Source organism: Corylus avellana, chromosome 7 (genome assembly GCF_965113065.1).
Source record: "Corylus avellana chromosome 7, dhCorAvel1.hap1.2, whole genome shotgun sequence".
Lineage (NCBI taxonomy): Eukaryota > Viridiplantae > Streptophyta > Magnoliopsida > Fagales > Betulaceae > Corylus > Corylus avellana.
In genome coordinates, this window is record NC_142496.1 from 22,728,216 (window position 1) to 22,741,546 (window position 13,331).

At 38.0% G+C, this 13,331-nt stretch overlaps 2 protein-coding genes across 2 annotated transcripts; both read right to left on the bottom strand.

The window, feature by feature from the left end:
* Window positions 1–370: 370 nt before the first annotated feature.
* On the bottom strand, window positions 371–3,387 carry LOC132166313 (putative wall-associated receptor kinase-like 16). Its single transcript, XM_059577111.2, has 3 exons — window positions 2,509–3,387; window positions 2,244–2,414; window positions 371–1,596 (listed from the first exon to the last, which is right to left on the bottom strand). The coding sequence occupies exons 1-3, from the start codon at window positions 3,365–3,367 to the stop codon at window positions 398–400; spliced, it is 2,229 nt and encodes a 742-aa protein (XP_059433094.2). The 5' UTR covers window positions 3,368–3,387; the 3' UTR covers window positions 371–397.
* A 3,449-nt stretch (window positions 3,388–6,836) lies between these two features.
* Window positions 6,837–11,452, bottom strand: LOC132185069 (putative wall-associated receptor kinase-like 16). The gene is made up of 3 exons (XM_059598897.2): window positions 10,503–11,452; window positions 10,242–10,412; window positions 6,837–8,314 (listed from the first exon to the last, which is right to left on the bottom strand). The coding sequence occupies exons 1-3, from the start codon at window positions 11,365–11,367 to the stop codon at window positions 7,116–7,118; spliced, it is 2,235 nt and encodes a 744-aa protein (XP_059454880.2). The 5' UTR covers window positions 11,368–11,452; the 3' UTR covers window positions 6,837–7,115.
* Between the last annotated feature and the right edge of the window lie 1,879 nt (window positions 11,453–13,331).

Here is a 13,331-nt window from a genome sequence, read left to right on the forward strand (position 1 = left end):
GCACTGCTTCATCTATAAATAGGCACTCATTGTAAGAATTAGGTAATGAAATGAGCCGCACTTTATTGAAAAATTTCTTACATACCACTCCACATTTAAGCAAACTACGCTTGCCAAACAACAACAGATATACAATCCCACAGCTAGCAGCTGTACAAGACAGCAGAATACAACAAAACAATTACTCAAATAACACCAACATTGCTCTTTCAACCAGAATAGAATACTCAACACTTGAAGAATAGTGTAGAGAGAATATGTATGTCATCACCATCTATTGAGCATTTTGTTGAGGATCTAAAGCAAGCATAACTCTCTTTAAGACACTAAAACGGGAAGTTGAATTACCCCCCCAAAAAAAAAAAAAAAAAAAAAAGAAGGTGTATGTATGCCACATTCATCTGCCATCCCCCAAGGCTAACGTTACATGGTCATTCATGCTATCATATCCAATGGTTGTACTGCTACTTCCACCGCATTCATAAGCATCAGACGTCACACTATGCAGGTGTTTGGCCTCTTCCACATTTGATTGAGCATTAACCCACGAATGTGTCTCTATCTTTCTTATTCGTTCTAACTTCATTGCCACTTCTATCATATTAGGCCTCTCATCCCCTTTCACTTTTAAGCATCTCTCTGCAAGTTCAACGACTTCTTTGATCTGCTCTTTATTTCCTTCTTCAACAATATGGTTCTCAAGAATTTCAAACAATCGATCCTCTTTTAAGAAAGAAAGAAAATACATAGGTAGACTTGTCTCCTCCTCTGACCTATCGAATGAAAGCACATCATCTCCTGTTAGTATCTCCACGAGAACCACTCCAAAGCTATATACATCACTTTTCTCTGTCAATCGGTTTGTCTGCAAGTATTCGGGATCCAAGTACCCAAGAGTTCCCTGCACCACAGTAGCTAGTTCCTTTTGATGTCGAGGAAGCAGTCTTGAAGTTCCAAAGTCGGAGACTTTTGCAGTGAAATTATCATCAAGTAGTATGTTTGACGACTTAACATCTCTATGGATTATAGGTGTTGAAGCTGCAGAATGTAGATACGATAGTGCATCCGCTGTTTCTGCAGCTATTTTTAGATAGGCTTCCCATCGTTTGGTGGATCCGCTGCTTTCATGATGTATATAATTCAAGAGTGTACCTTTTGGGACAAATTCATATACTAACAAAGGAACTTCTGTCTCTAAACAACAACCCAAGAGTTTGACAACATTCCTATGGTTAATTTGGGAGAGTAAAACAACCTCGTTAATGAATTGGTCAATTTGGTTTTGATCCATTGTCTTGGACTTCTTAATGGCAACAATTCTATTATCTGGTAAAAATCCTTTGTAAACTGTACCAAAGCCTCCTCGGCCAATGATCCTACTCTCATCATAGTTTTTGGTAGCCTTCTTCAGCTCTTCTATAGTAAAGATTTTGGCTGTTTCGGTGGATCCTACTTGTTCTTTGAGATGCCGCTCTAAAATCAGACCCCCATTTTGTTGAAAGAATTTTTCTTTGAGCTTAATAAATCTTCTTTTCCTGAGTACTAAGTACAACCACGAGCTACCCCCAAGCAAAGCAATTAAGCTTATGCCAATGCCTGCACTGGAAAATGTTGAAACGTTATGCATTTTGACATAACCGTATAGTGTTTGATATGTTCTAATCATCCCCTCCCCTTTCTCCCAATGATGTTTGCTTAGAAGACCAAAAAAAATAAAATAATAATAATAATAATAATTAATTACATATATTTTTCTCAAACTACTATGTCATTGTTTGTCTCTCCCCTAAACTCAAAAACTACCGATTTTGTCAATATCCCTCCTAAACTCAAAAACTACCAAAAAATGTTAACGTCCCCCCCCCCCCCCCCCCCCAATGACAAAAGCATCATTTCCCCCATGAATTACCATTCGATTACCATATAATTCCTTCAACTACCAACTTTATGCGTACGTGATGGGTTGACCATCCGACTTAACGACCTTAACTAACGGAATGGGGGTTTTGATAACAAAATGGTAGTTTGATGGATTCGTAATATAAAATTGACAGTTGATGGAAGTATATGGTAATCGAGTGGTAATATAATTCATGGGAAAAAAAAATAACTACCCCAAAAATCTAAAGCAACTGTTGAGTACTCTTCAATCATTCATTTCTATTTTCCAAGGCGGGCCATATATATTATTATATATATACCTATGATATTTAAGCGTACAAAATGGTGAATTTATAACTTACCAATGGGAATCTTAACCGCTAGTGCAAAATCCGGGTAACAACGTTCACCATCTTTTCTCCCGTCCCCACGGTACCACTTGGGACAACCACATTTATAACTTCCTTCAGTGTTGAAACACTGGTTCTGGTTCGTGCAATTATTGAGACTTGGATCCCCACATTCGTCAATGTCTGCACATCATCATCAACTGAATAATATCAACCCCATATATTATACTATAATCATAATTAATGAAAATTCTGGAAAAATAAATAATAATACTACCTTGGCAACCCCCATGGCCATGGAGGTATGGGTTCCCTCGGTAACCTTGTTTGCACTTGCAATAGTACCCTTGCTTGATTCTTTGATGATCAATGCATTCACTATTCTCCGTACATGCGTAATTCCGTTGGTTCTGGGCTTTTTCGCATCCATGATTAAAGCCAATTCCCCAATCAAGCACCAACGGAACCGTTTCGTTGGGTAGTTTTTTGAGATAGTCGGCGGAGAAGTTGAACTCGCCTTTCTTAACAACAAAAGCGTATCCGCAGGGATTGAAGCTCCATACTTTGGAGTGATTATTAAAGCTCTTTACTTCCACCGTAATATCTTTGAGTCCATCTGGAAACCCAACCTCGCAACACCCAACGCCAGAGCAAGACCCATTCACCACGTTGCCAAGGCTTGGGCACTCAGACGAGCAGCCGATCCTGTACGCTTCTCCGTTTTGGTACCCACGAAGATATGCAATTGTGTCACAGCCAATAACAGTGAAGGTATTGTGCTTGTCGGAAATGGTGAACTGAGGCCCCACCTTGAGCGCGGTGGGGTTCCGGCGAACAAGTCGACCGTCCCGTTGGTAACAGTCTTGGGCTACCAAACTCATGACATGCATCTGATGAGTGTCAATGGATATATTTGTTATAGGGACATTACCAGCTGCTGTCATTGGGTTTCTAGAGTAGTCGTCACATGTGATGTTAAAACTCTTGTCTAGATAGCAGCCCTCAGTGAAGCCAAACGGGAATGGAATTTCTACATCTCCACACTTTTTGTGGCAGTCAGGCTTCGCCATGCTTGCTGCTGCTGTTGCCGCTGAAATTAGTACTAGGATTTGCAAAAGCTTCCCACTCGAGCCCATGGCCACTACTTTTTTAAGGAAGGCTTTTCTTATCTTTTGTGTGCTTTGCTTGTCTTGGATAGACTCTTCCTCTTAAAGGCATATACAGTATTTTTATATCAATTCCACGTGGCGCTATTAATTTTCCAAACTGTGGTGTTGGCTCTTTCATTTTGGGTGGCCCACCCTTGGGTTGGGTTGGGGTGGGTGGATGGGATGTTTTTGACACGTGCAAAATTATAAATATATTTACCGCAAAATTTCTTTAATCGCGACCACATGAAGTATTATACCAATTAAAATAAGAGAAGAAACTTTTATTAAAGTAGCTTTTATAAAGTAGCTTTGATAAGTTGATTAGCTGGACTCATCTTTCATAAGTTCAACAATCATTTTCCAGAAACAGTTTTCCATGGAGGAAGAAACAATGAAGATAGGAATCAAAGGAAACAGGTCACATAGACTTAGGATGTTTTATTACTTTAGAGATCATTTTTCCACGAATCTCTTTTCATAGAGAACCAAACATTAATAAAAGTAGGCACTAAAGAATATTGACGGGATTTTTTTTTTTTTTAATGGTGTGGATAAAGAGAGTTCAAAAGAAGAATTTGATAATGAGAATATGAATTTGATATAAAACTTCTCTTATGTGAATGATTATTCATTAACCTTTTGGTTAGCCTTTGGATCAAGGTTTCACATGTGATACAAGACAATTTATAAATCCCACTTTGGTTGCTTTACAATATATATCACAATTCGTACCTTCAAAATATAATTGCCCTTCACATAGATCACGATGCTCCCACTTCCTTTAGCATAACTGCCCCCAATGGTCCATCACAAGGTGCTCTGGGGAAGGTCTCACCACCTCCGACGACCCGCGAGGGTGGCCGCAACCACCCTTGAAGCAAATATGGGGTGGTTAGGCACCCGATGAGCATCGGGGGTGGCCCGAAATGCCACAAGGGTGGTGCGACTATCCATGGCCTCTTTTGTAGCTCTACGGTGCGACCACCCTCGACCACCCACTTTATTTTCTACGTTTTATTGTTTCTTAAATAAGGTGAAGTTTTTAGTAATTTTTGTAACACCTCAGCCGAATGACATAATATTGTTCGTTTTTTGCTCTCCCGAGGGCCCGAACCATACTCCCTAGTGTTGGGTGGTCTTAAACCTCTTTTAACCCCAATAAAAAGCTCAAGATGTAAGGTTTCCCTTCACATTTAAAGTGACCACAGTCCCTTCCACAACTGATGTAGAATAACTTCAACAATCTCCCTCTCACATATTAGGTACTCGGTTGGAGTAGAGACAACCTGTTTCACTTGTGGACTGTTGAACCGAGACTTGTTAGTTGACCCTGGGCTTTGATACCAGTGTTGGGTGGTCTTGAACCTCTCTCAACCCCAAAAGCTAGCTCAAAATGTGAGGTTTATGCTCACACTTATAAAGTGACCACCATTCCCTTCCACAACTGATGTGGGATAACCCCAACACCTAAGAGGTCACCCATCATGGTCCTACTCTTACATAAGCATGCTTAACTGCGGAGTTCTGATAAATTCATAGCCACCACGACTTTAAAACACATTGTTGTAAAGAAATATGCGAGTATACATACAAGCACATCCCCAATTTCAGGCAATGTAGCTAGGGCACCACATTTTTTATTCAATTTTAATTAACGCACGTGTATTGTTACCAAATTAAAGAATATGAATAATTTTGATTCAATTCTATTTGTCACTCGTATTTCATGATTATGGGGGAGCTTTGGGGGGAAGAATTTTGGTGAAAATTTTCGAGGTGGGTGAAAAAGACGCTGACATTAATTGGATTTTTTTTAAATATATATATAATAAGTAATCTGACGTGGTGTTGTTGACTGACCATGCCACGTCAACCAATTCGAATGGGAATCTGGATAGGTAACTACTTTATCTGGATTTCTTCATAATTGTTTGGATCCTCATTCTAAAAAATAAAATAAATAAATAAATAAAAGGGTTAAATATTAAATACCCCCAGAGTTTCATTGCTTTATTTTTTCTTTTTTAGGGTTTGATTTTTATCACAGAAAGTCCATATGGTTTTGATAATAGACCAAATTACTCCTCTGTCAGTTTACTGTTAGTTAACTTAACGAAATTTCACGTGGACCAATCAAATGTTGACACGTGACACCTACTTAATTTTTTTTAATTAAAAAAACGTATTTTTTTTTTAAAACAAAAAAACAAAAAGGAAAAAAAAAATTGGGGGTGGCCTGGCCACCCCCATCAGGCCGGATGGGGGTGGCCCGGCCACCCCCTTGGGCACCAAGGGAGCCACCCCTGGTTGGGGTTGGTTTCGGCCACCCCCTAGGCTCCATAGGCGTGGCTGAGCCACCCTAGTACCCACTGGGGGTGGCCTTGGATGGGGGTGGTTTCGGCCACCCCCTAGGCTCCATGGGGGTGGCTGAAACCACCCCTAGTACCCACTAGGGGTGGTTTCGGCCACCCTCTTGAGCACCAAGGGGGTGGCTCGGCCACCCTTAATTTTTTTTTTTTGAAAAAAATACATTTATCTTAATTAAAAAAAAAAAAAATTAATATGTGTCACGTGTCAACATTTGATTGGTTTACGTGAAATTCCTTTAAGTCAACTGATAGAGGACTAATTTGGTCTATTATCAAAATCACAGAGACCTCCTGTGATAAAAATCAAACTCTAGGAAAAAAAAATAAAGCAATGAAACGCCAAAGGAATATTTAATATTTAACCCAAAATAAAATAAAACTTAAAGCGACCAAAATGGACACTATTCTGATGAAGTTTTTTTCTTTTTTTGACTAATTTTCACATTAAGAAAAGGGTTTAACATGGGATTTTTTTTGTTACTTCCACTCGAATTCAAACTTTAATTTTGTTTAGATCATAGGATAAAGTAGGGCGCCTTGATGGTGCAACTGGCCATTAAATCTTTTACTGTTGTAATTGTACGATATAGTGATTTGATTTAGATCGTAGGATACTTTTGAGTATGATCCAACGGTTGGATTACTTTAACATTATTAATATCGACTATTAAATTAATTCAAGTTAGATCCAACCGTTGAAATAAATAACTGTACGTTACTACCAAGTAATATATAAAATCATAATTAAAAAACATTTAATTATAAGTATGACCTGACGGTCAATATTAATTAAGTACATGCATGTTAGAGATAAGTGCGATCGAACAGTAAGAATTAAAAGACCATTGGTAACAATTATTTTTTTGTTAATTATGAAAATACATGTTTGTTAATGAATACAGAAACTAAAATTGTTGAGTTGGCTGTTTTGACAAATCACTATGGTTGATTTAAAAGGCACTTCTTCATCTATAAATAGTCACTCATTGTAAGAATTAGGTAATGAAATGAGCCACGTACACTAGTACTTTATTGAAAAATTTCTTACATACCACTCCACATTTAAGAAAACTACACTTGCCAAACACCAACAAATATACAATCCCATAGCAGTTATACAAGACAGTAGAATACAACAAAACAATTACGCCAAATAACACCAACATATTGCTCTTTCGACCAGAATAGAGTACTACTCAACACATGAAGAATAGTGTAGAGAGAATATGAATGTCATCACCATCTATTGAACATTTTGTTGAGGCTCTAAAGCAAGCATAACCCTTTTTAAGACACTAACACCGGAAGTTGCATTAAAAAAAAAAAAAAAAAAAAAGGCCAAGAAGGGCGGATGTATGCCACATTCATCTGCCATCCCCCAAGGCTAACGTTACATGGTCATTCATGCTATCATATCCAACGGTTGTACTGCTACTTCCACCGCATTCATAAGAGTCAGATGTCACACTATGCAGGTGTTTGGCCTCTTCCAGATTTGATTGAGCATTAACCCACGAATGTGTCTCTATCTTTCTTATTCGTTCTAACTTCATTGCCACTTCTTGCATACTAGGTCTCTCATCCCCTTTCACTTTTAAGCACCTCTCTGCAAGTTCAACGACTTCCTTAATTTGCTCTTTATTTCCTTCTTCAACTATATGGTTCTCAAGAATTTCAAACAATTGATCCTCTTTCAAGGAAGAAAGAAAATACATAGGTAGACTTGTTTCCTCCTCTGACCTATCGAATGAAAGTACATCCTCTCCGGTTAGTAGCTCCACAAGGACCACTCCAAAACTGTAGACATCACTTTTCTCCGTTAATCGGTTTGTCTGCAAGTATTCAGGATCCAAGTACCCAAGAGTTCCCTGCACCACAGTAGCTAGTTCCTTTTGATGTCGAGGAACCAATCTTGAAGTTCCAAAGTCGGAGACTTTTGCAGTGAAATTATCATCAAGTAGTATGTTTGATGACTTGACATCTCTATGGATTATAGGTGTTGAAGCTGCAGAATGCAAATACGATAGTGCGTCCGCTGTTTCTGCAACTATTCTTAGATAAGTTTCCCATCGTTTGGTGGATCCACTGCTTTCATGATGTATATAGTTTAAGAGTGTACCTTTTGGGACAAATTCATAAACTAACATAGGAACTTCTGTCTCTAAACAACAACCCAAGAGTTTGACAACATTCCTATGGTTAATTTGGGAGAGTAGAACAACCTCGTTAATGAATTGGTCAATTTGGTTTTGATCCATTGTCTTGGACTTCTTAATGGCAACAATTCTATTATCCGGTAAAAATCCTTTGTAAACTATACCAAAGCCTCCTCGACCAATGATCCTACTCTCATCATAGTTTTTGGTAGCCTTCTTCAGCTCTTCTACCGTAAAGATTTTGGCTGTTTCGGTGGATCCTACTTGTTCTTTGAGATGCCGTTCTAAAATCAAACCCCCATTCTGTTGAAAGAACTTTTCTTTAAGCTTAATAAATCTTCTTTTCCTGAGTACTAAGTACAACCACGAGCTACCCCCAAGCAAAGCAATTAAGCTTATGCCAATGCCTGCACTTGAAAATGTTGAAACGTTATGCATTTTGACATTACCCTAAAGTGTTTGATATGTTCTAATCGTCCCCTCCCCTTTCTCCCAATGATGTTTGCTAATTAGAAGACACAAAATAATAATAATAAAGTTACACATACTCTTTTCAAACTACCTTGTCATTGTCTTTCTCTCCCCCTAAACTCAAAAACTACCAATTGTGTCAATACCTCCCCTAAACTACCAAAAATTGTCTACACCCCCCCCCCCAAAATGACAAAAGTATCCTTCATAAATGAAAAGAAATAGGAAATACTTCACTTAAATGCCTGAACTTTCATCGTTTTTGCAATATACTCCCAAAATTCAAAAAATCTCAATTTAGTGTATCAAATTTTAAGAAATGTGCAATCTCACCCCTCCGTTAGAGTTTGAGGTTAAATTAGTCAATCAAATGGTTGAAATGACCATTATAGCCTTTACAAAATATGGGGGAATTTTGAGACTTTCTCACCTCTTCGTTAGTATTTAATAGAAAATCCTAATGGATGAGTAAGATTGCAAATTTTTTAAAGTTTGATACACTAGATTGAGAGTTTTTGAATTGTGAGACGAATATTGCAAAAACAATAAGAGTTAGGGAGTTAAGTTTTTCAAAAAAAAAATAAATAAATAAATTTAGGGAAATCATATCTAAAATCCTTAGGTCAACGCGATTTTATTAAAAACTTCTTGGGTATTTTTTTTTGAAAATTTAGTCCTTAGGTCACTCGAAACTACTAGAAAACTCCCTACCGTCAATTTTTATTAACTTCCGTTAGTCCACTCAAAACTCACCGTTTTATCTGATTAAAATATTATTTTTTTTATTAATTTAATTTAAAAAATTCAATCTAAAAAAAAAAAAAAAAAAAATTGAAGGGTGGCCAGGGGTGGCACCGCCACCCCTGGCCACCCCCCCAAACCCCTATGTGGTGGCCGCAAGCCACCCCAAGCCACCCATTCCACCCATGGGGTGGCTCGCGGCCACCCCATGGGTGGAGGGGTGGCCTGCGGGCCACCCCAAGCCACCCAAGGGGTGGCTCGAGCCACCCCATGGGTGGAAAGGGGTGGCCGCGAGCCACCCCAAGCCACCCAATGGGTGGCTCGAGCCACCCCATGGGTGGTTTGGGGTGGCCCGCAGGCCACCCCAAACCACCTGGGGGTGGCCGCAAGCCACCCCAGGGGTGGGCGAACCACCCCTGGGGTGGCTTACGGCCACCCCATAGGGGTTGGGGGGGTGGCCAGGGGTGGCACCGCCACCCTTGGCCACCCTATATATATATATATATATATATATATATATATATATATTTTTTTTTTTAAGATTGAATTTTTTAAATTAAATTAATAAAAAAATAATAATATTTTAATCGGATAAAATGGTGAGTTTTGAGTGGACTAACAGAAGTTAACAAAAATTGACGGTAGAGAGTTTTCTAGTAGTTTCAAGTGACCCAAGGACTAAATTTTCAAAAAAAAATACCCAGAGAGTTTTTAATAAAAGCGCGTTTACCTAAGAATTTTAGATATGATTTCCCATAAATTTATATTTAAAAATAAAAATAAAAACTAATTAAATAACAAAAAATTTAGAAAAAAAAATCTAAAAATTACGAAAAAAATTGACTGAAAAACCAAGGCCACCACTTTTTTTTTTTTTCAAATTTATAAAAATATTTGTCTTATTAAAATTTTGTTATGGTGTTTTTTTTTTTTTTTACCTAACATTTTTTGATAGTTTAAAGAGAACACTAACAAATTAAATAATAGTTTAATCAGGAACTGTTGAGTACTCTTTAATCATTCATTTCTATTTTCAAGGCCGGCCATATATATTATTATTATTATATATACACATATGATATGATATTAAGCGTAGAAAATGGAGAATTTATAAGTACTTACCAACAGGAATCTTAACCGCTAGTGCGAAATCCGCGTAACAACGTTCACCGTCTTTTCTCCCGTCCCCACGGTACCACTTGGGACAACCACATGTATAATTGCCTTGTATGTTGAAACAGTGGTTCTGGTTCGAGCAATTATTGAGATTCGGATCCCCACATTCGTCAATGTCTGCAGATGATCATCATTAAATGAATAATATCAACCCCATACTATAATCATAATCAAAATTCTAGAAAAAAAAAATAATAATAATAATACCTTGGCAACCCCCATCGAGGTATGGGTTTCCATGGTAACCTTGCTTGCACTTGCAACGGTACCCCTGGCTGGTTTGGAGATCAAGGCATTCACTATATTCCTTGCATGCGAACTTGGGTTTTTTCCGAGCATTATCACACGTCTGATTGCCAACTGTCCAATCAAGCACCATTGGAACCCTTTTGTCGGTTAGATTCTTGAGATAATCGGCGGAGAAGTTGAACTCGCCTTTCTCCACAACAAAAGCATAGCCGCAGGGATTGAAGTTCCATACTTTGGTGTGATTTTGAAAGCTCCTTACATTCACACTAATACCTTTAAGCCCATCCGGAAACCCCACCTCGCAGCACCCAATCCCGGAGCAAGACCCATTGTCCACGCTGTTGAGGCTTGAGCATTGAGACGAGCAGCCGATGGAGTAGTTTGCTCCGTTTTTGACCCCACTAAGGTAGGCGTAAGTGTCACAGCCAATAACAGTGAACTTGTTTTTGGTGTTGGAAATAGTGTACTGGGATAAACTGAGGGTGGTGCCGTTCCAGCGAACACGTTGACCGTCCCGTTTGTAACAGTCTCGGGCTACCAACTTCATGACATGCATCTCATGATTCTCAATGGATATGCTTGATACAGGGATATTACCTATCAATGGTTTTCCAGAGTGACAGCTGATATTGAAATCCTCATCTAGATAGCAGCCACCACTCAAGCCAAACGGGAATGGAATTTCTACATCTCCACACTTGCTGGCGCAGCCAGGCTTCGCCATAGCTATAGCTGCTGCTGCTGCTACTGCCGCCACAATTGCAAATATTATCACAACTCCGGGCAGTACAATGATTTGTAAAAGCTTCCCACTCGAGCCCATATATTGATGTATCCAAATATAGGATGTTTTTGACACAAAATGATAAATTGATGTATCCAAATTTCAGTTCGTAAGGCTAAGCTAAAAGCGGCTGTTAATTCAGAATATATTTACCTCAATTTCTTTAATCGCTAGCAAACAGAAGATGACGACCAAATAGGCACCACATGAAGTACAACCAATTATAATAAGAGAAGAAACTTTAATAAAAGTAGCTTTAATAAAGTAGCTTTGATGAGTTCATGAGCTGATTAGCTGGAGTACTATATATCTTTAATTCATAAGTTCAACAATCATTTTCGAGAAACAGTTTTCCATAGAGAAAGAAACAATGAAGATAGGGAATCAAAGGAAACAGGTCACATAGACTTAAGACTTGGGATGTTTTATAACTTTAGTGATCATTTTTCCACGAATCTCTTTTCATGATAGAGAACCAGACAATAAAAGTAGGCACTAAATGATAACTAGGAAAAGACTTTCTCTTTCCACAACTTGTGTTTTGAAAATTCTAACATCATGCTTCACACCCTACGTGACCTCTACACATAAACTTTATTGACGGGATTTTTTTTTTTTTTTTTAAATGGTGTGGATAAAGAGAGTATGAATTTGATATAAAACTTCTCTTATGTGAATGATTATTGATTAATCTTTTGGTTAGCCTTTGGATCAAGGTTTCGTACATGTGATACAGGACAATTTATAAATCCCACTATATATATATGGTTGCTTTACAATATATATCACAATTCATATACCCTTCAAAATATAATTGCCCTTCACATGGATCACGATGCTCCCACTTCCTTTAGTATAATTGCCCTTTTGCCTTGACCTAATTACACACGAAGACTTGTTAGTGCAAAGACTTGTTTTCCAAGTCTTATTGTCTTGCGTATTGTTTCGTGCTCTACAAAATACGGTGTTACGTTTACATGGAGCTCATTTCTTGAGAATCTTTCCTTGTTTCTAATGTGATTATTTCTTCCCAGCAATTGGCTCACTGGCTACTCAGCTTTTCATAGCGAACATCTATATGATCGTGGTGTCTACCCATCGCTAAATGTGCGATCTGAGCCAACACCTTTGGGACCATAAAAATGGTTGAACATATTAAAATACATGTTGTACATAAATAAATTATGCTTAAAAAACGAGGTTAGAGGTTGGGTTTAACTTCTCAGCATAACGGTACGTAGAAGCTTCTCCATGCTTAATTTGAGGAGAAATCCTCCGAGTTGAACTTCTCTCTCTCTAGGGTTTAGTGAAGCAAATGGGTGATTAAAATGAAGTAAGGGTTAAAAATAATAAATTGGCTAGGACCACGCCTAATGAAGCGGAGGTCACTAGTTCAAATCCCCCTCCTCCCACTTGTGCGGATATGTCAAAAAAAATAAATATATTGGTTCCATGCACGTTAAAAAAGAGTTGAGGTGTCCAAAATAAAATATACTTTTACACTACCGTCGACCATTCAATACAGTTATTTTCAAACATTTGAAGTTGGATCCTGAACGATCAATGATATCTGTCATCGATTATTCAAGATCACATCTCAATCATTCAAGAACCCTAATTTCATTTAAAACATTTGTGTTGTTGAATTAAGTTTGAAAATTTATTATGAACTTGAAATATTTTGAGTATTTATTTGGAAATTCCTTTCTCAAAAAATAGTATTTAAGGGTTTTGAGTTTTGTAAATTACTATTATTATTTTTAAAGAAACTAATGCCACGTACATATCTAGGTGGGGTGTTACAAATATAGAGTGATTTCATATAAGGAGAGCTTGGCAATTTATTGTGTGACGAGATACCATTGATATATGGTAATGAGTTTCAATCTCTTGGAGTGATGATTGGGTCTACATCTACAAACCGTTTGAAGTCTATCGGTGGGTCACGAAAGGAAACAAGAAGGAAGCATGGCTAGTGAAGAGTTGAAGTTTCTGCTGCATGA